The sequence below is a fragment of the Artemia franciscana genome, chromosome 16 (assembly GCF_032884065.1).
Source record: "Artemia franciscana chromosome 16, ASM3288406v1, whole genome shotgun sequence".
Taxonomy (NCBI): Eukaryota; Metazoa; Arthropoda; class Branchiopoda; order Anostraca; family Artemiidae; genus Artemia; species Artemia franciscana.
In genome coordinates, this window is record NC_088878.1 from 16,774,448 (window position 1) to 16,797,990 (window position 23,543).

General features: G+C 35.3%; 1 protein-coding gene across 1 annotated transcript in view; it reads left to right on the top strand.

Moving 5' to 3' along the window:
* LOC136037143 (dynein light chain Tctex-type protein 2B-like) overlaps positions 1-23,543 on the top strand; it is a 46,315-nt gene that overhangs the window by 2,049 nt on the left and 20,723 nt on the right. The window contains exon 2 of the mRNA XM_065719647.1: positions 9,833-9,966. Coding sequence (XP_065575719.1) covers positions 9,833-9,966 — 134 coding nt within the window. The remainder of the gene's footprint in view (positions 1-9,832; positions 9,967-23,543) is intronic.

A 23,543-nucleotide genomic window follows, 5' to 3' on the forward strand; every position in this document is an offset into this window, starting at 1 on the left:
TCATATGTGTAATAAAAACATGAGAATACAAAATTTCTTTATGTAAGCTAATTTATAAGTTGCATATATCTTTTACTAATAAACAGATTTGTAAAAAATTAAAGTTCTAGTTGCCTTTTTAAGTAACCAAAAAATCAGAGGGCAACTAGGCTTCCTCTGCTGCTATTTTTTCTCAAAATTATGAGAAAGCCTCTTAGCCAAAAAAAAAATATGCAAATTTTGTTTTAATTATTCCTCTGTGGAGAGCCAAAATCAAAACATGCATTGATTCAAAAACGTTCAGAAATTAAATAAAAAACAAGTTTTTTTAACAGGAAGTAAGGAGCAACATTAAAACTTAAAACGAACAGAAATTACTTTGTATATGAAAGGGCTGCTTCCTCATAAACACCCCGCTCTTTACGCTAAAGTTTGACTTTCTCTTAATTCTACTTTTTAAAACAGTAAAAAACTAACTTTGTCTTATTGACTCTTTCTCTTTTTTCTACTTTTTAAAACAGTAAAAAACTTTAGCGTAAAGAGTGGGCGTTGATGAGGAAGCAGCCCTTTTATATACAAAGTAATTTTTGTTTGTTTTAAGTTTTAATGTTGCTCCTTACTTCCTGTTAAAAAAAAACTTGTTTTTTTATTTAATTTCTCTGAAGGATAGGACCTTTGCTAAAGCTCTTCTATCAGCTGAATTAAAGCCTTGCTCATAACCACTAAAGTGGTACCAAAAAAGGTATAGTCCTACCATTAGATTCTCTTTTTAGTATGCTACTTTCCCCAAGGATAATAATTACTGCAATTTTTGATTGTGCCCTAGCTCCTGGTATCATTTTTGTCTATGGATTATTCTAAAAGAAAGGCTATAATCACTTTACAGTATGCAGAAAATTTATGTTATGTGGATATCCTGGGATTCAGTATTTTTTTTTTTAAATATTGTTGAAATGCTTATTGCTTTCTAATTTTTTCTCATATTTAAATTACTTTGAAAATCTAACAGGTAACTAATTTACATAAAAATAAAACCCCACCTTCCTCTTACCAATAATTGTGTTTATATAGCCTAACTTAACATGTAACAAAACAAAAACCTTCTTTAGATTCTAGAATATTCAAGATGGGTAATTGTAAACCTTTGTAACAAATAGTTCTATTTTATTGCAAAAGTTTTAAATATGGATAGACACAAAAATATGAAGAATAGAAAACATTATTTTAAAAATAAAACAAATAAATGTTGAGAAAGCATTAATGAAGTTAGACAAAATTCAGATAATATGTTTGATTGAAACATTTTTTGCATATATTGGATTAGAAATTTCATTGTTGTAGTCTTTCCTTTAGAAGAGCCCATAGACAAGAAGGATGTCAAGGCATGATACTATATTTCTTTTTGGGATCAGTTTGGTGGTTGGCCACTTCTGAACAAACATCACTTAAAAAAGAGTTATGTCATTCAATTCCTATTTTACACTGTCTCCAAATATTGTTGTCATTACCATGCCAATTGCATTCTCATCCTACCCCTCCTTAATAAGGTCAGATAGAGCCATAGACAAAATACTAAACTTTGCTGATTCTTTTTTTTTCAAATTAGTATTATTTTTTATTATGAACCAGCTATTGATGAGAAATAGCACAAAAAATAATGTAACTGGCAAAAAGGCACTGCATTGTACAGTTTAGGGTCATATTTGGCCCCAGCGGAAGGACTGGGATGCAGTTCGTTTGGTAAAAACCATTATATTTAGAAAGTTTTGGGTTGTAAATGATATGTCTTGTTATTTTAGGGCTAAGTTCTGAATGGGATTCATTCTCCACAATCATACCATCTAAGATTAAACTACCCAAAAGTAGATTTTATTAGTGAAGTCTCTAGGGCCTAGCCCAATATTGCATAAAACTAATTTTTGAATGCCAAAAACAGTAATATTTTGGCATAGCACAGAAATAAGGTCAAAGGCACTATTAGAGTGCTGCCTAAGAAATAGCCATAGCCTTTCTCTGCAATATATAATTTTTTGCCCAGTCTCTTTATATGGAAGGTGTGGTTGTAGAAAATATAATAAATTGCTCATTTGGTTGAAAATCAAAAGTTCTAGTGCTCTTTTCAAGTTTCAAATGTTATGAAGGGCAGCCAACTAGCCTCCCATATCCTATTTTGATATTTGGCCCCTATGTAAGCCTGCAAGACATCTGATAAAATTCGAGATGGGTATTTTATTTAAAATAGTAGAAAGGTCCAATAAATATGTCTTTAGGAATGGCATGACCATTAGAGCCCCTTGAGCAAGGGCTGTCGATAGTACAAACTGCCAATTGTTTGCATGCAGGTTTTATAAGGGAAAAAGGGGGTTGAGAGAGAAATAATACTTATTTTTTGAAAAGCAACCATTACAAGCCCAGATGGACCAAATTTGTGCTTTAGAGTCAATAGACTCAGTAAAAAGAAAAATAAAACAAATAAAACAGAGCTGGAAACAATTAGTTGTAGAATTGAAAGGGAATAAACAAAAAAAAAAAACACAAGGGCAATTTAGTTTTGTGACTGAAAAATACAAAACAGAGTTTATTAAAAATAAAGACTATACAAAGAAGATCTAATTGGAAGGTAAAGATGAAGGGGGGAGGGGTTGGACATTCACTTACATAATGTATCCACAGTTTATAGGATGATCTTTCTTCTGTGTCTTTCAGTGGCAAATTTTTATTTTTATGAGGATTTTTGTTAAAGTAGAACAAAGGAGGTAAGGCTGAAGAAAGAAAAATTCACTTGAGAGAAGGGAATTGAGGGAAAGGGAATTCAGAGAATGGTATAGGGTAGGTCACGGTCATGGTGTAGGGTAGTGTCGGCAAAACGCAAGGAAATTTTCCTCTTCTTAAAGGTGACAAGGTTAGCTCTCCAAAGAAGGGTAGTAGGCTATAAGAGACTTTACCCTCATTGAAGATAGTTCTTAGGCATTTTTTTGGTGACTGGCTCTGATCTGTCCAACAATTCTTACGAGATGACTGGATACCAATCAGGGCAGATGTACTCTAGAATAAGGAGGGTAAATCACAGGAAAAAAGCAATATAACCTAGGAAATAAACATTTTTGAGGAGTTTAGTTAGGAAAAATAAAGTTTCTGCATGTTTTAAAGTATCATTGTAGCAATCCCATTTTAAAATGCTTGAGAAGGTTACATCCAGTAACTGACATTTTTTGGGGGATTGGGTGGATGAAAAAGGGGAAAGCCAAAGGAAATTCTAAAGTTGTTTTGACATTGGGGGGTAATGCCCTGGGACACACCCTTGTAAATTAGGAGAGGATCAGAATTTAATTTAGGTATTTGAAAACTTGTGTCGAATTGGAGGGGAAAGGAGCAATTATGCTAATTAAGTAGGAACCAACTTGGAAGTTGTTTAATAGTTTTTCTACCAATGAACTTTGCTAATAGCTGGGGAATTTAATTTCCTGTAAATATCATGGGAAGAAGGATTTGGTAATCATGAAGATAGTGTAACATAGCTACCATTCCTTGATTTTCATACATGACCTTTCTCTATATCAAGCTGTTGATAAACTAACTAGATATATAATCATCCAGAACCCAACCCTATTAATTCTTGTTTGTCTTAATAACCAAGACCTTTTGGAACTCATTAAATACTCACTCCAATTGGTAAGAGCGATGACATAGCTATATAAGTACACCTCAATCTAAAGACTGTGACTAATAGATTTATTAAAAGGGTCTTCACAGATTACAACTCTGTCAGGAGGGAGCTGAAAATGGTGAATTGGAGTGAAATTTTACAGGAATCAGTAGAGGAGCAATGGAAAAATTTGAAGTCAACTTTACCCTACTTAGAATCAAAAACAGCAACTCTTCTGTTCTTACACGACAAAGCCAAAGACTTCCAAACATGACCAAGAAAATTGAGAAGGAGCTCATTAAAAAAAGAGATCTTGGAAAAAATACAAAGTAATTGAGAGTTTAGACTAGTCCAAGAAGTTCAAAAGATCAAAATTTAAGTTGAGAAACTTAACCAGGAGACGTTACTAGAACAATGAAGCCACACTAGCTAAGGTATGCTAACATAATCCAAAGAAATTTTGGCAATAAGTGTAATGTAAAAGTCCTGGTTGGCGATCAACAACTAAACTAACTGCTTCAGGAGCTGAACTAACAGATGTCATAGAATTTGCAGATGAATTGAACCACCAGTTTCTGTCTGTTTTTGTAGTACATTAGATAGAGACCTAGCCAGTGTTGAACCCACACCAATCCACCATCCAATGAAGTCCATTGGTATTCATAGTTCAAATATCCTCAAACGACTTAAATTGCTAGATGTCAACAAATCAGTTGGGTCAGATAGGTTACATCCACGTCTTCTGAGAGGAGTTGCTGAAGACATTTCCAAGGCACTCTCTCAATTTTTCAGTCTTTCTATGTACCTAGGAAGTGTCAACAGATTATAAAACAGCATTTTCACCCCTTTGTTTAAAAAGGGAAATAAAGCTAGCACAGAAAACTACTATTCCATAAATATAACTTCTGTTGTTGCTAAAACCCTGGAAAGAGTGGTAAATGACTCTGTCATGGAGCATCTCGAACTTCATGGGAAACTATCGCCACGTCATCATAGTTTTCAACCAGGAAAGTCTGTAGAAACAAATTTGGTGGAGATTTATCATGTTATAATAGACCTGATTGATCAGGGCTTACCTCTGGATGTCTTCCTGCTAGATCTTCCAAAAGTATTTGACAAAGTTCCACATCCATACTTGAAAAAAAAAAAACTCCTTAAAGGAATTAGTGCAGTCCTTGTGGGTTGGATCTCATCTTTTCTTACTGGTAGAACAAAGAGAGTGAGGTTTTTTATTAATGAAGGAGAATCAATCCTCTCTGAGAGGTATGAAGTCAGCAATGGTGTCCTCCAGGGTAGTGTTGTAGTTTCTTAGGATGTACTCTATTCAATATCTATATAAATGATATTTTTCAATACACCAAAAGTCATCTAACTCTATATGCTGACGACTCGAAGTTGTTTGTTGCAGTCAATCATGAGTCACTACAAGCAGATCTTAATCACATTCAAAACTGGGCAACAACATGGCACATGAGCTTCAATATTGACAAATGTAGTGTTATTCATTTGGCAAGTTCAACCCAGGCTTCAAGTATACTATGGTTAATCCAGCTTTAAATAACATTCAAGAGCTGCAAAGTGTGAAGGAAGAAAGAGATCTTGGAATCATCATTGATAACTAGTGTAAATTCCATTCAAACTGTTAGCAGACTGTGTCTAATGCAAACTCTGTCCTAGGACTCTTAAAGAAAACTATATCCAGTATGTCTCCCTATATTTTTGTGAGGTTGTACAAGGTTATTGTCAGACCAGTGCTTGTTTTTGGAATGTCCGTAGCATCACCAGGATACAGTGGTGACATACAGCTTCTGGAAGGAGTGTAAAGAAGAGCTGCAATGGCAGTATCTAAGATAAGAGACAAGCCCTATGATGAACGTTTGAAGGAGCTGAAATTATCTATACTGGTTTACCAACAACAAAGAGCTGATATGCTTATGACCTATAAGCTTATTTCTCAAGTTTCCCCCCCTCAATTCATTTGTCAATTTCCAAAAATATTGGGACTGACAGGAGGGGACATTCAAAGAAGCTGTTCAAGCAGTCTGTCAAAACTCGACACCAACAACAGTTTTTCTCCTGCTGTGTAGTAAATTGCTGTAATAGTCTGAAACACTACTGTCTGAGCACCCAGTGATGAAGTTTTCAAGAAGTTATTGGATGACGAATGGAATGGTGTTCCCTGGAAGTGCCAGAGGGATGCATTTGAGGTTTAATCATTCCCATCATTAAGTATGGAGCAATTTACAGATCAAGATGGATCTTTATTTGCTCCAAAGTGCAAATTAAAGTAGTTAAGGTAATGTATTGTGGTTAATTAATTTAAAAGCTTTTTGTAAAATCACTTCTGTAGGATTGAACCAGGTATTTTCTTTTTTCAAATTGTTTATATATATATATATATATATATATATATATATATATATATATATATATATATATATATATATATATATATATATATATATATATATATATAATGAAAAAGAAATCACCAGTGCAACAGCACAAACACATAAAAAAAAATATGTGCAAATCAAATTAATAGTAGAATTTTCCTTGGTTGCGGGTATATTTTATATCTGATTTAAGCTAAAGGAATTGCACAGAAATTTTTTTTTTAAATCATAAAAATCACCTTCTAATAAAACTCTGGCATTTAACAATTTGTAGAAATAAAAGCCAGAACCTGCGTGATGTTGTTGGTAGAGTTACTGTGGTTGTGGAGCGTTCGATTTGGGGAGTAATATTAGCAGCAAAACACAATCAAATTAAAAGAATGATGGTAAAAGTTTGGGTCTTAGACTTAGCTAAATGATTTGTTGTAATCTGAAAGATTGAGGTAGAAATTAATGTAGGAATAAAAACAGGGTGTAGAACAAACCTTCTGTGTAGGGTGTGGTCGCAAGGACTAAGTTTTAAGAATTGGGAGTGTTTATTAATTTTCAATTGGGATTCTTTGCTTAGACCTTTTTTTATGGCAATTTCATCAATTTTTTCCCGATATTGGTCTTTACTTCAATTAATTTTTTGAATTTCTGGCTTCAGTGTTCATAACAAGGAACTTTGGGTAAGTAATCGATTAATAAAATGAATTTCTTTTGTTCGTATTGTGAGATCCAGATGGGGATGAGAGGAACGTGAAACTTGGGGAGTACAGTGACCTTTTTTTGACTGGAAACTTAGGTACGTTTGAGAAGCAGGATTACAAAGGGTGCCTGGACAGGGCCAGTGAGAAAATGAGGATACGGATAATTTTCTGAGATTACGTTAACTCGGTGGGGAACAAAAGCAATAAGGGGATAATTAATTTTAACAGCTGCTACTTGGTATCTGCCATGGTCAGAATAATGATTCATGTCTGTCAAGAAATACTTGGTCTACGGGATAACTGTGAGAGATTAGGGTTACATTCTGTATGACATAGAAGGAAGATGGTAAGAAGGGCAATTGGTTGCCAGAGTTACATAATGTCGGGAGGGAGCTGACACTTCTAGGTGAATGTGTATAATGTCAAAACGGGGAGGATAGTTTTTATCCAAGCGATGAGGGTTATAGCTGATTAAAAGAAGAGGGAAAGGTTGGTGTTTAGGAAGAGTTTGTCAATCGTCAAGCAGTGTTCCAGGAGCTCCGATGGGAGCTGCTTGCATCAGTTCTATATACTAAAAAAGGGCGGGTAGAGAGGGAGGACTCATGCTTACAATATTATTTTTTACAGACTGGTGGAATTTTTTGTGGTGTTGCAGGGGACAGATGAAATGGCAGGGTTACCTAGTTTATCCGCTTGTGAGGAATAACATACAAAATCGCTGTGGGGTTTGGTCCCCATTCCCCAAAAAGCATAAAAAGGAGCCAAAAATGTTTTCGTCCCGATTAACTTCAAACGTGTGCATAAGTTCCATTAAGAGGGAGGGCAGTTGCCCTCCCTCTAAAATGATAATTGGCGAGAAACTGGCTAATACCAGGTTAAATTTTGTCGAAATTCAAAATTGGACTAGGTTAAGAGGTACATTTTAAATTAATGTGTAAGTAAACTGACGTTGATACGGCAAAAGTTACGATAGCGCTAGTTTTGTTTTGAGTTTGATAAAACAAAGTAAGTGTACAGAAATAGACACATACTTTGCCCACAGGGTGCCGAAAATTCACCAGCGAGCCTCCACCACCAGATGGGTGTGGAATTAGGACTGTCAGCTTAAATTAATGTTTAATTGATGCGTGTGTTGTTTATTCTGTATTGTATAATATTTTTTGAATTAACCAAGCTGCATCTTTGCTAAATAGATGACTTAGGGCAGGCCCAAGCCATCTTCACTTTTTACTGTTTGGAATTCGGTGTCCATTATAATAATTTCCATAAAAAAGTTTATAGATAGCTTAAAACACGTTTAGGCTTGTTTTTTCCGCAAATTTTCCAGGGGAGGGCCTTAAAAAACCTCTGTCTCCTGAATGGTATTCCATGACCCCTCCCCCTAGATTTGTCCCCCCTAATGCAAATGCTGAAATTACGCCCATGAACTTGTGTCTTGTAGTGTTCAGGTTAAGGGGACCCTGAAGCTAAAGGAAACAATGAAACAAACACACACATACCAAAAAAAGAAAATAAATGGTTTTTTCACAAACATGGTCAAAGTTTTTCCCAGCAATTTCGTATGGAAGAGGCTTTTGTTGAAACTTCAAGGAAGGGAGGGGCGTATTTGATTGGAAATTGAAAGTTTTAGTGCCTTTTTTAAGGACCAATTAAGGGTAATCAGTCTCCTTCCCATACCCTTTTCTACCATATTTCTAAATATATGGTTTGTCTACATTTTTTTTTAGGTACAGCAAGCGGTATTGGTTCAATTGTCTCAAATTTTGACTTCAGGCAAGGTTTAGACGTAGATTGAAAGAAACTGTGTACCCAGGATATAAAGTTGGAATATCTGCAACATCTTATTTCAATTGTATTTTGTTACTCTAATCAGTTTGAAATTGCCAGTCACTTGTTTCTTGGTCCGGTAATGGACCTTTATGTAGAAAGCAAATTTAAAAATTAGTTTTGCTGCATAGGTTGTTAATGCCTCAAAATGGGCCCCATTTCTCTGCGTCTGAAAGGCTTTTAACTTTTTGGCATAAAGACAAGGTCACATAGACCTAAATGAAAACAAAGGTATTCTGAATATTGGTTGTATGTGCTTGACACCTAATATTGGACCAACAAATTTTGTTTTTTTCTGATCGGACTAGGCTTCCAGAGCATGTCATAAGGGGGTGTCAATGAAGACAAAGTGTCGGGGCTTACAATAATCCCATATTGAAGAAGAATTGGGAAAAATCAAGCCATGGATGTACTTTATAGTACTGTATAGAAAATTTATTTTCTACCTCTTTAGTGTCTTTTAATTAGATTTGACGACGTTCCTGCATCATTGGACTATGTCCAGCAAGTGTTACTGTGCAAAAAATTTACAATGTTTAAAATACAGCTTACTTGCCTCTTTCTTCTTATCTGTTTTCAAGATATATTGTATAACTGATTCTCCTTGTATTTGGTATTTTTGATTTTTTTTTTGTGTCCTCTTAAAATAGACCATGTATACTTCCATACTTTTCCGCATCCAAGGCTCTGGGAGGAGGAAAATCATATCTTGTTTTCCTAAGGAATCTTAAGCTTCATAAAAGGGAATTCAAGACTTTAGTATTGAGATGCGCTTTGAACATCTTCCTAAAATTTTTTTTGTAGGATGAGATTTCTTGCACTCCGATTGTGTGAAATTTCCCCTCTCACACTTGCGTGAAGGTTTATTTACCATTTTTAAAAATATACCTGTGCCCAAAGCCATATCCAGGGGTGGGGTTAGGGGGTTTGACCCCCCTCCCCCGGAATATTTATAAAAACGTAACAAAAATACATATTCACAAAATTTTTGATGCGTTTTTAAAAGTTTTTTGTGTAACACCCCCCTGAAATAATCCTATATACGGTGTGGGCACGTGACCCCGGTCATGTCCATAAAATGTTTAGTCTTCAGACAACCAGTAGAATACAAAATATTTTCTATTACTCTAGTTTGGTTAGATGTTAATCTGATAAGGTGTTCCTTGTTCTCTGGATATGGCCTTTTGCATATAATGGTAGCTTTATATTTGGTTTTGGAATAATATTTCAGATGATATTAAGCGTTTAGTAAAAAATTTGAATTTAATTATAAATATTTGTAAATGTGACAGGTTTTCAGTTGAGAAAGTGCGTGGAATAATAGAAGAGATTTTGAAGGAAGAGCTTGCCACGAAGAACTACAATATGGGGGACGTTCGACTTCTTATCAGAAGGCTAACTGAAACAATTTTGAGCAGAATAAAAGGTATCGAATTTGTCAATCAGTGTTATATATAGCCTTGGCAAAAAAATATGCACGAATTGCAGTATAACCTAAGTCTCCAAACAAAGATGAAAAGATTGGAAGCCACGGTAACAACAGTGATTATACATCGGTCTGATGTGTGGTTGCTTTGAAACGTTGAGAGGATATGCTTTATGTCTCCTAGAGGCATTCTCTAAGGATAGTTTTACGTATTCATTTGACCGACTGTAATTCAGACAATAATCTGAAGAAAAAGGGTGTTTGATCAAGTATTTTAGGTTTGATGAAACGAAAGGGTAAGGTAGCTAAGCCCCGTTTTGTGAATGGATGATGGCAGGTTGCCATAAGTCACGCTTTTTGGCCATTCGTCTGGGGACAAATGAAGAGTAGGTCAATTCCGATTGGAATAGGAATCATAAATAAAGATTCAAAGAAAATTGGAATCTCATGGAAGGGATTGAATAATGAAGTTTGAAGAGACTGGGGTGGAGAAGGAGCGTGCACTGCAGTTATGGTCTCATGTCCGTTAATGCTGTGATGAACCTTTAGTAGTAGTATTAGTAATTGCATCATAAGTAAACAGGATCAGGCTTTTGGGGAGATTAGATGATCTATATAAGGGAGGAGAAAAATTTTGAAAGAAATTTTTTGATTTTCCTACACGAAAAAAGTATATTGGTCGGCCAAATTTTTTAATTCTTGGGAAGACGGGGTAATATTTTACTATTTTTACTAGTCAAGCATGGTTAATTCTATGATTTTCATTTCTGATTTTTTTAGAGGATTAAATATTTAAAAAATTAAAGACACGTTCACCAGTATTGATGTGGCATTCGTCATACACAGGTAATAATTGCCTATGTTTAAGGGCTGGTTGAATCAGGGCCAGGTGGTCTCAGTGGTCACGGAGTCACTGGTCTCGCTATGAGGTTTTACAAGCGGGATGCATCAGTCATGGTTGCAGTAATAGCTACAATGGAGTTAAGAGCAAACTACGGCCCACAGTGACCGAAACTTGAAAATTTCCGTAAAACTGCTTAGGGATAAAAAATTGCCATTTAATCTGATTCAGGAGAGATAACTTTTATTTCGATCAATCTTAATAGGAAATTTTTATTTTGTAAGCAAATTTAAAGAATTTCGGAAAAGAGCCTGAATGGTATTAGATCAAAACGTAAAAAAGCTTCCCGTTTTTTCTTCATTGTATTCTAGTAAAGAACAAACCAAAGGGAGTTAAGGTATTTTGTCTAGGCTATATAATTCAGGAATGGGCACAAGTTATAAATTGACGTTTCTCTAGTATACAATGCATTTATAAGCATCTCTTTCGACTCAATTGACCCTATGCGTCATCACCACTTAGCAAAATTTTTAACATAATTTGGCAAATAATAATCAGAAAGTTTAGTAGTCTATATTAGTGATCATATTCCTTCAGTATAATCAGCAAGTAGGATATTTTACGTTTGAAGTGTTATGTTTACGATATTTTACGAAGTTCTAAGCTAACAAATTTAAGAACTAAGAATGAGTTAAGAGTCTAATTAATTTCTTAGTCAACTAAAGTGTCAATTAACTTTAGAACGAATAGGGTTTATAGGGGATAGGATATCTAACTCTTAGGGTACATTAAATACACTCAGGACATTAGTCATGATTGGAAGACAGGCATAGATCGGCGCTTTCCTAGTAGACAATTCTTGGAATAGCATTCGCAAGCATGCATTTTGGTTCAACTACACGAGGTAATTTTGAACCAAGATCATTTGACCGTATCAATAAAAATCAGGTCAATAGACAAGATGTCCTTAATTGCTAGGAAGGTAATCCTTGTCTTTCATTTTTTTTGCGGATTTGTTTTTCGTTTGTTTGTTTCAGTGCTTCTTCCTGGTTTTGATTCAATATTACCCTTGTTCTCTCTTATTTTATTATTTTTAAAAATTTTCTGTTTTTTTGTCAAACATCATGTATAGCTAACGTGGTATAGCTTGTTGTACTATATCAAAAACCCCATCAGTCTTACCACAGCATTTAGTTATAACTCTAACGGGTTCGTTGTCGCCATAATCGAAAAACACCGCTTCTCTTTATTTGTAAATGTATTGCTGTCACTGCTGCTATGACTGCCATTGCTCCTCTCAAAATTAATGCACTTAATTTTTAAAAAGTATGCCTCCTTGCATTCACATTGCTGTAAAATATTTTGCACTACATCTATAAACTGTTACATCGGTATAAATTCAGGACTTGGAAGCTTTTCATTAAACTTCCGACTTTTTTATTATTATTATTTATCAGCTCATCAGCTATAAATAATGATAAAATAGCACTAGCCCATCAGTTCTTTCAAGGAATGCTTTAATCTGTAATCTATATATATAAAAATAAGCTGTTTGTGTGTTATGTCTTTTACACTATGTCTGTTACGCCAGACATATGACGTCTGAAAAATAAAGAAAAAAAAAAAAAAAAAAAAAAAACTAAAATGTAAAAACTGGGAATTGCATAAATATTTCAAAATATTTTGACAATAGATTAAAGTAATTCGAAAACCTTAAAATAGATACTTAAAATTTTAAATTTTAAATTTAAAATTGTAAATTGTTGAGCTTTAGCAAGCTTAGCACGTAAAGAGGAATTTTTAGTATAGATCTTAAAATGACAGAAGAAACAGCCGAGGAAGCTGCTCAAATAGTTAATTCAAAGAGAATTTTTAATATAATCCTACAATGGCAGAAGAAACAGCCGAGGAAGCTGCTCAAAGGGTTAATGCCAAAAGGCTTGCGGCTAAAGAACGCAAAACCGCGCAGTTAGATGAAAATCCACCTGGACAGCGAGAGTCAAAACGTATCAAAACTGAAAATGATAACGATGATGATTGGGTTTGGGATTGGGCATTTACTGATTATTCGGGTTATAATTTGTTTCTCAATAGCCCTAGTCTGCTGAATATCTTTGTGTTTCTCTGTCAATTGTTGCTTGATAATTCTTTCTCCTAAAATCTTGATCACAAGGCAACTTAGTAACCATTCTTGTGTGTGCTCGAGTACTGTTCCTTTTAGCGGACTTTTATACCTCTTTTAAAACTGTGAAAGTAAACTCAGGCCCTACACAGCAAAGCAACCACAGTACAATGTGGTATCGGGCTGGACACCATGGAGCATATGGAAGCTTTAAACTAAAAAAAATTCCAACTATTGGTGGTCACATCCGTGTGACCCATGTCTTTCAACCGTAAAAACGAGGTCCAGAACTTGTCCTACATGTAGAAAACATCTTAATTGGTCACTTAATCGTCAGTTATTTATTTCGATTTCATTTTGGCTGTAGTATCATTCCTTTGAGTAGGAAAAATACGTAAATGCACCAGTCATCAGTTGTATGTAAATACATCATTGTCCTGTCCTATATGTAAATGAGTCATTAAAAACCTCTCTACGATGGTCTAGTGCCCAGCTGTATGCGAGGGAAAAGAAAAAAAAGACGAAAAAATCATGCCTTGTATGCAGAATATCGTGATTTCAGCCACTTTTCTTGATTTTCAAGCCAATATATTTTCCTTGTTGCTGAAGCCAAGAGATCTTAAGTGTCCTATATTAGGGGGGTTTTGGACAAGGCGATTCTAATAGTGTATTTTTTTTTATCTGACTCTATTTTTAGGAGTTATGGGCTATCGTAGTTTTGGTAAAATTCTAGTTGATTGACTTCTTGCTATCTCAGAAAGAGGTTAGGCTAGGAAAATGAAACTTTCGGGGATGGGTCTGCAGGCTAAAGCATATCCCGGGAAGGTATTTTAAAGTACCCACCTCCGCTCCTTCTCCCTCTAGAGAGCCCTGAAATTCGCCTACATGACACTTCTATCTATACCTATTGAAATTTTGACAAAACAACATTTTACCTTAATTTTCAGTTACCAGTTGCTTTTTCTCTGCCTTTAATTCTAAAAATGCAATTCCTGTTATTTGAGTAGAATTCGGAGCCATATCAATGTTTTTTTTTTTCAAAATGTAGGAAATGTATTTGCATATCTTTAAAACCTTTATAAATTGGGATTGAGTAAAGTTGTGAAGCTGAAAACAATTTTGTTGTACTTCATTCAAGCAGAATATCTATTTTGCAAGATTTCACTTTTATAACACACATATTTTCGAAGGTCATCAAAGGTCAGGGCCCTCTTTGAGGGAGAAGGAGTGGAGGTAGTCAAAACACCTTCCCGGGACATACTTTAGCCTGTAGACCTATCCCTGAAAGTTTCATTTCTCTAACCTAACCTCTTTCTGAGATAGCAAGAAGTCAATCAACTAGAATTTTACCGTAGTTTACTATTGGACGTGATTGTCTCTTACTAGGTTGCTAGCTACCGCTACAACCCGGATCACTCGAAGTATCAGCGTGTTCTGTAGAAACTTAGCTTTCATAAGCAATTCAACGAGCCTACAAGATAATCTGGTAAATAAATTTGTGCTAAATGGAGTCTGGAATTTCGATTTTGTGTTTACTGAGGAATTGCCGAAAGTCTCTCCGCGTCCATCCTGGATCTTTTATTTTTTTACTTAGTTTGTCAAGTGCTGTTGCTCTGTTCGATGATTTCATTTTAGATTCAGATTCGATCTCCGTTAAACGTATGACATCTTCTTTGGAAACTAACTTATTCTTATCTACATCAAATACTGTAAATACAAGATCCATCTCATGCCTAAGAATGTTTTCATTGATAAACTTAAACTCACTCAAATCAAAGACATTATTTCCGTCCGTGCCAAAACTAGATAAGACATGTCTCATCAATGCGGTGTCTTTAAGATTAAGTTTGTCAATAACTTCCGTCATGGAAAAGTTACCCGTTCTCGATACGCCCATCCCACGAAAAACTTCCTGTAATTCATTAGACTGAAATCTATCAAACATCTCATCTAAACGTTTGATAACATTGTCGGTATTGCCCCCTTCTTCTTCTTCCAGTTTCTGTATTTGTGATAAATCAAAATTTTCTGTTGGAAGAAATCCGGCATATTTTAACGATAGACTATTGCGTTCAATAAGTTCGTTACAGTGACCTTCTGCCCTTTCCATTGTATTAACAGCAATTTGGGTGAGACACTCACTTACTCGGACATACAAATAGTCTAGTAGTTTTTTGACGCCCATTGCTAAGTTTCAGAATTATGAATGTAACTCATTAAACCACGTGTCGATTAGTAAGAATCTATCAAAAATCAAAACTAATTTAAAAATTTTGAGGTATTTTTGAGTTTTAATTAAAAATTGAAATTATTGCTCAGACACCATAAATAGTTTCGCAGTTTACATAATTGCTAGCGATCCATGAAATGAAATTATTGGTGTTAAATTTCGAGAAAGTGCGTCAAAAGCCTCAATTTTGAGAAAAAAGGATTTATGGAAATGGCGTCATATTCGTGAATTAATACGAAATGCATACGAAATTCGAAAAGCACAAATACGTAATATTTCCCTCATTAGTGGTTGTATCAAACAGTTCGTGGTAACGAACTGTAGTAAGGAGCAGTGCTGCAACAAGTACTCCAAATTTTTACTTAAGTATCAAGTATTAAGTACTCATTGTTTTCTACTTAAATATCAAGTAATAAGTACTTTCCAAATTCTAACTTAAGTATCAAATATCCAGTACTTGCCAAAATTTTACTTAAGTAATACTTCAAGTACTACTTCAAGTATTCATTCCATGTATAAATATATATATATATATCTATATATATATATAAATAAGTTGTGTGTGTGTGTGTGTGTGTGTGTGTGTGTTTCGAGTGACGTCATGTTTGTGTGTCGACTGACGTCATGTTTGTTGACTGACGTCATTATAAGGACTGAGCTGTGTACGTCATGAAGTTCTTTGTCGACTGACGTCATGTTTGTCAACTGATGAAATTACATACCGGGACACCGGGACACAAATGACGACCGGGACACAGGGAATATAAATGACGACCGGGACACAGGGACACAACTACAACGGGGACGCCGGGGGCACAGGCGGGATATATAAATGACGACCGGGACACAAATGACGACCGGGACACCGGGACACAGGGAATATAAATGACGACCATGACACTCAAAGAGAAATTACGAACTGGGACACCGGGACACAAATGACGACCGGGACACAGGGAATATAAATGACGACCGGGACACAGGGACACATCATTAGAATAATGAGGTATAGATCTGAATACGGATTGTTTTTCCCATGGAGAATTATATGTTCCATGTTCAAGAGTCAGTAAACCTGACAATCTATTTATATGCACAGACAATGGGACAGCGAAGAATGTTGTATATTCGCATATTTTACGTAGTTAAAAACATATATAGATATATCTTATATGTTTCATGTTCAAGAATCAGTAAACCTGACAATCTGTTTATATGCACAGACAATGGGACAGCGAAGAATGTTGTATATTTGTATGTTTTACGTAGTTAAAAACATATATAGATATATCTATTTCTATTCACAGGTGGGACACAGGGACATAACTACAATTGCGCGTAACTAATATGGCGCGTAACGACTTACGCGCGGGGGGGGGGGCTTGGGGGGCGCGAAGCGCCACACCAACTATGTGTTGGGGTGGTGCGAAACGCCACCCTGAAGGCTTCTTTGTCCCTTCCCTTGCCTATAAAATGTCCTCTGTCATTCCTCTCTTGGAAATCTTAATCAAGAACCAGCATTTCCGTTTTATAGTTTTTAACCGTTTCCCTTGTTCGGCTGGTACACACCCAATGAAGTCCAAGAAAATAATCTTAACCAATTTTCAACACAACGGCTTGAAAGGAAAAGACTATCAAAACTATTAAGGTGGATCTCCGAGGTTTGAAGCCAATGCTATTTTCCTATAGCAGTGAAATGCGTATTAACAGCAGACACGAGCTGATTCTTTGATGAAAAAATTATTGTGGCTTCATTGAAAGCTTTAACATGAATAGGCCGAACAAATTCGCATTTTTATTCTTTAGAGCTTCATAAAAAATTAATTAGTGGGGACACCTCTAATTTTTAAAAGTAGTAATAAAATTACTTTTAGAAGATGTAGAGAATTGTAAAGTAGCCTCTCGATTTGCCACAAGATTTCAAAATTTTTGGCCGTGAATTTTTTTTCTTATTATCATCAGTTTCCTTTAAAATTTGCTATTTAAGATATCCTTCCTTTACTATTTAAAAGAGTTGTACTAATTATGCAGCCTTGATTTTTGTGTCATTTTGTAGATCTTATACTGATTAATAATCCCAAAGATTCTTAAGTTTGTAGTTATAAGAGATGATTTTTAGCAATAATTCTTAGTATTCAAGATTTTCTCCTTTCTCATTGGCTTAAGCACTCCTTAAGGGGTTTGCCAGAATATCATTAAGAATGTTGACATCTCCTTATTATTACGGCCAGATTTAAAAGGAAGTTGAAAACATGTATAATTGGCAACAACACCTTGAGGCAATATCATTTTTAACACCTCATACGAATGGGAATTTGTTAGGTTACACAGCTGTTACAAAGCAGATAAAATTATTGGCCTTTAAAAGTAAAGAAACACCGATTGTAGACCTATAAAATGTATGAACATTATTTTTAAAAAGAACATTATTCTTAAAAACAAATCATTTTAAACATTATTGGCCTTTAAAAGTAAAGAAACACCGATTGTAGACCTATAAAATGTATGAACGTTATTTTTAAAAAGAACATTATTCTTAAAAAGAACATTATTCTTAAAAACACATCATTTTAAACATTATTGGCCTTGAAAAGTAAAGAAACACCGATTGTACGCCTATAAAGTGTATGAACTTTATTTTTAAAAAGAACAATATTCTTAAAGACACATTATTTTAAACATTATTGGCCTTTAAAAGTAAAGAAACACTGATTGTAGGCCTTTAAAATGTATGAACATTATTTTTAAAAAGAAAGTTATTCTTAAAAAGAACATTATTCTTAAAAACACATTATTTTAAACATTATCGGCCTTTAAAGGTAAAGAAATAGCGATTTTAGGCCTATAAAATGTATGAATATTCTTTTAAAAAAAGAACGTTATTCTTTAAAACACATTATTTTAAACATTATTGGCTCTTAAAAGTAAAGAAACGCCGATTGTAGGCCTATAAAATATACGAACATTATTTTTTTTATCTAAAGTTGTAGGATATTCGTCCATTTTAGTGCCACGGGATCTCATTTTATTCCCAATAGTGCCGTATCTTAGAATATTTTGGTTTTTCCCCAACATCTCATATAGTTGACGATTTATAGGCTCATTCATAAATGACTGATTACCCCGGTTTGGAACCGCGGTAATCATATACTTTGCTTTACGGAGTTAAAGTCATATGTTCCTGAAGGTACATAATAAACATTGGGCAATCTTGCCCTGGGGTCATAAATACAGGTAAGGGAGGAAGAAAACCTCTTAGGGGTATTTAATAAATTTTTGAATCTACTTATATTTATATACTATTCGTCAAAAACAAGAGCTAAGAGCTCATATAATAATAATAATAATAATTTATTTATAACCCACAAAGTACATTAAACTGTGGAGTAAACACACAAAAAAAGAAAAAACAAGACAAAAAACATATGGCACTTGTGACGAGCTCAAGAGGAGCCAAGAGCTCATATGATATGAGCTCTAGTAAAATTCTAAGAATCAATAGCTTGCTTTAAGAGAAAAATCAAAGGCTTAATGCCGGTCGGGATTTAAAACAAGAGCTCTGAGACACGAGGTCCTTCTAAATATCAAAATTCATTAAGATCCGATCGCCCACTTGTAAGTTAAAAATACCTCAATTTTTCTAATTTTTCCTCTCCCTTCAGCCCCCAAGATGGTCAAATCGGGGAAAACAACTGTAAATAGTCAATTAGTGCAGCTCCCTGACATGCCTACCAATTTTCATCGTCCTAGCACGTCCGGAAGCGCCAAAATCACCAAAGCACTGAACCACACCACCTAAGTCCCCCAAGGAAATCGGATCCAGTCCGGTTACGTCAATTACGTATCTACGGCGTTTATAAGCGTTTTCCAAGTTTTCTGGTTTCCCCCTCCAACTCCCCCCCCCCCAATGTCAATAGATCTGGTCGGTATTTAAAAGAAGAGCTTTGAGACATGAGTGTTTTTTAATTATCAGATTTTATTAAGATCCGGTCACCCATTCTTAAGTTAAAAACACTTCAATTTTTCTAATTTTTCCAAATTAACAACTTCCAGCTCCCCCAAAGAGAACGGATCTATACCAATAATGTCAATCTCGTATCTAAAGCTTGTGCTTATTCTTCCCATCAAGTTTCATTCCGATCTCTCCACTCTAAGCGTTTTCCAAGATTTCCGGTTTCCAAGGTTTCTGTTTTTCCCTCCAACCCTCTATATCCTTGGATGCAGTTCGAATTGAAAATGGATTATCTGAGACATAAGATTCTTCTATATATTAAGTTTCATTAAGATCCTATCACCCATTTGTAAGATACCTCGATTTTCACGTTTTCCAAGAATTCCGGTTTCCCCCTCCAGCTCCCTTCAATGTCATCGGATCTGGTCGGGATTTAAAATGAGAGTTTTAAAGCACAAGATCCTTCTAGATATCAAATTTCATTAAGATCTGAACACCCGTTTGGAAGTTACAAATACCTCATTTTTTTATAATTTTACCGAATTACTCCCCCCCCCACTCCACCAAAGAGAGCAGATCCGAGCCGGTTATGTCAGTCACCTATCTTGGATGTGTGCTTATTCGTTCCACCAAGTTTCATCCTGATCTCTCCGCTTTAAGCGTTTTCCAATATTTCCCCCCCCCCTAATGACACTGGATCTGGTAGGGATTTAAAATGGGAGATCTGGGTTTCGAGGTCCTTCTAAATATGAAATTTCATTAAGGTACGATCGCTCTTTCATAAGTTAAAACACCTAATTTTGTGTATTTTTTTTAGAATTAAAAAAACTCCCCTAAAGAGAGCAGATCCGTTCCGGCTATGTCAATCCCGTTTCTAGGACTTAGGACTGCTTATTTTTACCATCAAGTTTCATCACGACCCCTATACTCTAAGCGTTTTCTGAGACATGCTATCCTTGGAAATATCAAATTTCAATAAGGTCCAATCTCTCCTTCGTAAGTTGAAAATACCTTATTTTTTTATTTTTCAGAATTAACCCTCCTCCTCCCAACTCTCCCGAAGAGAGCAGATCCGTTCCAGTTGCGTCAATCTCATATCTAGGACTTGCGATGGTTTTTACCACCAAGTTTCATTCCGATCCCCCCACTCTATGCGTTTCCCATAATTTTTGGTTCTCCCTTCCAGTTTCCCCCCAATATCACCGGATCCGTTCGGAATTTAAAATAAGAGCTATGAGACACGATATCCTTCCAAACATCAAATTTCATTGATATCTGATGACTCTTTCCTAAGTTAAAAATACCTCATTTTTTCTAATTTGTCGGAATTAACCCTTCCCCCCCAACTCCCCCAAAGAGAGTGGATCCGTCCAGTTACGTCAATCACGTATCTACGATATTTGCTTATTCTACCCACCAAGTTTTATCCCGATATCTTCACTCTAATCATTTTCCAAGATTTTTGGTTTCCCCCTCCGCCTCTGGCTACTGTCACCAGATCTTGTCAGGGTTTGTAACAAGAGTGCTGAAGCACAAGATCCTTCTAAATATAAAGTTTCATTAAGATCTTATCACCCGTCCATAAATTACAAATACCTCATTTTTCTAATTTTTCCAAGTTACCCTCCCCCCAACTCACCCAAAGAGTGCGGATCTGGTCCAGTTACGGCGGTTACGTATCTTGGATGTGTGCTTATTCTTCCCACCAAATTTCATCCTGACCTCTTCACTCTGAGCGTTTTCCAAGATTTCTGGTCCCGCCCCCATGACTCCCCCCAATGAAACTGGATTCAGTCAGATCTAAAATAAAAGATCTGAGTTGCAAGATCCTTCTAAATATGAGATTTCATTAAGATTCGATCACTCCTTCGTAACTTAAAAATACCTCATTTTTTCGAATTAACCGTCCCTTCACTCCCCCCTACAGACGGTCGAGTCGGATAAATGATTATTTCTAATTTAATCTTGTCAGGTACTGATTTTTCTCATTTTTCACAATTAACCCCCCTCCCTACTTCTCCAAAGAGAGCGGACCCATTCCGAATATGTCAATCACGTATCTAGGATTTGTTCTCATTTTTTCCACCAAGTTTCAAACCGGTCTTTTTTCCTGAATTAACCATCTCCCCACTCCCCACAGATGATCGAATTGGGAAAACGACTATTTCTAATTTAATCTAGTCTGGTTCCTGATACGCCTGCCAAATTTCATCGTCCTAGCTTATCTGGAAGTGACTAAACTAGCAAAACAGGGAAAGACAGACAGACAGACTGACAGAATTTACGATCACTATATGTCACTTTGTAAATACAAAGTGCCACAAAAACTTACTAATACCACAGAAATTTACGAAACTTTTTCTAAGACCTTTTAAGCCCTGGAAGCAAGAGATAAATTAGGGTCTAACTCGGTGTCTTCAAGTATCGCCCTGATTTACGAACAATTAGCTACAACTGAAGCCCAGCTGGAGAAAATAAGAAGTCATCTGCTGGAAAATATAACCAATCAAACAGTTCGTGGTAACGAACTGTAGTAAGGAGCGACCCGGCTCAATAGTAACCGAAACTCTAAAAAATAGAATTTTGATACCAATAGTTACATCGAAAGAATCGCATTTTAATGCTGATTTTAAATATATAAGTTTCATCAAGACCAGTTATACCCATCGAAAGTTACGAGCCTGAGAAAATTTGCCTCGTTTTAGAAAATAGAGGGAAACACCCCCTAAAAGTCATACAATCTTAACACCATCAGATTCAGCGTATCAAAGAACCATAGAGTAGAAGTTTCAAGCTCCTATCTACAAAAATGTGAAATTTCGCATTTTTTTGCCAGAAGACAGATCACGGATGCGTGTTTATTTGTTTTTTTTTTTTTTTCCTTTTTTTTTCCAGGGGTGATCTTATCGACTGAGTGGTCCTAGAATGTCGCAAGAAGGCTAATTCTTATTAAAATTAAAAGTTCTAGTGCCCTTTTCAAGTGACCAAAAAAATTGGAGGGCACCTACTCCCCCTCCCACACTCATTTTTTCCCAAAAGTCATGGGGGAAGTGAATTTCAATTAAGGTGGCGCAGGATTTTCGTGCATTATTTGAAAAAACAATGAAAAAATAAATATGAAAAGTTTGTTTCTACTGAAAGTAAGGAGCAACATTAAAACTTAAAACGAACAAAAATTATTATGCATATCAGGGGTTTACCTTCTCGTTATACCTCACTCTTTACGCTAAAGTATTTTTAGTAATTTCAACTATTTATTCTACGGTCTTTGTGATTCAGAGGTCATTCTTAAGGAACTGGGACAAAATCTAAGCTTTAATGTAAAGAGCGAGGTATCGACGAGGGTTGAATCCCCTCATATACGCAATAAAAACATACGGATATAGAAGTTCGTTACGTAAGTTCATTCGTAAGTACGTATATTTTTTGCCAATGAAAACGTTTGTAAAAAATTAAAAGTTCTAGTTGCTTTTTTAAGTGATCAAAAACTTGGAGTGCAACTAGGCCTCCTCCCTCGCTCCTTTTTCTCAAAATATTCCGATTAATTGCAATTAATTCATATGCAAATTTCGCTTTAATTATTATGTGCGGAGAGCCAAGATAAAAACATGCATTAATTCAAAAACGTCCAGAAATTAAATAAAAAAAACAAGCTTTTTTAAATGAAAGTAAGGAGCAACATTAAAGCTTAAAACGAACAGAAATTACTCCGCATATGAAAGGGGTTTTTCCTCCTCAACGCCCCACTCTTTACGCTAAAGTTTCTTACTGTTTTAAAAATAAAGTTAATAGAAAGAGTCACATTAGCGTAAAGAGCGGGGCGTTAGGAGGAAAAGCCCCTATCATATACGGAGTAATTTCTGTTCGTTTTAAGTTTTAATGTTGCTCCTTACTTTCATTTACTTTCAGTTACTGAAAAGTTCAATGATCCAAATTCACTGAAAAAAGAAGGTACTGAACTGATAATCAGCCAGGTTTATGATTCAACCACGCTCGAGTTTAATCCATAGTTTGCAAAAATTGAGCAGGCTCTACTAGGTAGTCTGAGATTTCAAACTGAAAATTTGTAGGAGAGAATTGGTCGAATAGAAAAAAAGCTTGATAATTATGATCAAGAGTCCATGCTTGATAGCCTTGTATTTCATGGGTTAAAGTAGTTACCTATGTAGACACTCATACGACGATATCTAATATTATAAATAGCAAAATGTCTGTGCTGGGCCCTTTACTTTATTTAGTTTACGTGAACATGATGCACGTTTATCTAAAGGATACATATATTACTAACATTACTGCTAACAAAAATTTGCAAAATCTGCAGATAATTTAATAGCTAAAGCTAATATTACTCTCAAAAGATTAGAGATGTTTACAAGTTTAAGTTTGCTGTGTATGAATGTAAAGAAAAAATTTTACTGACATTCTGTGGAGT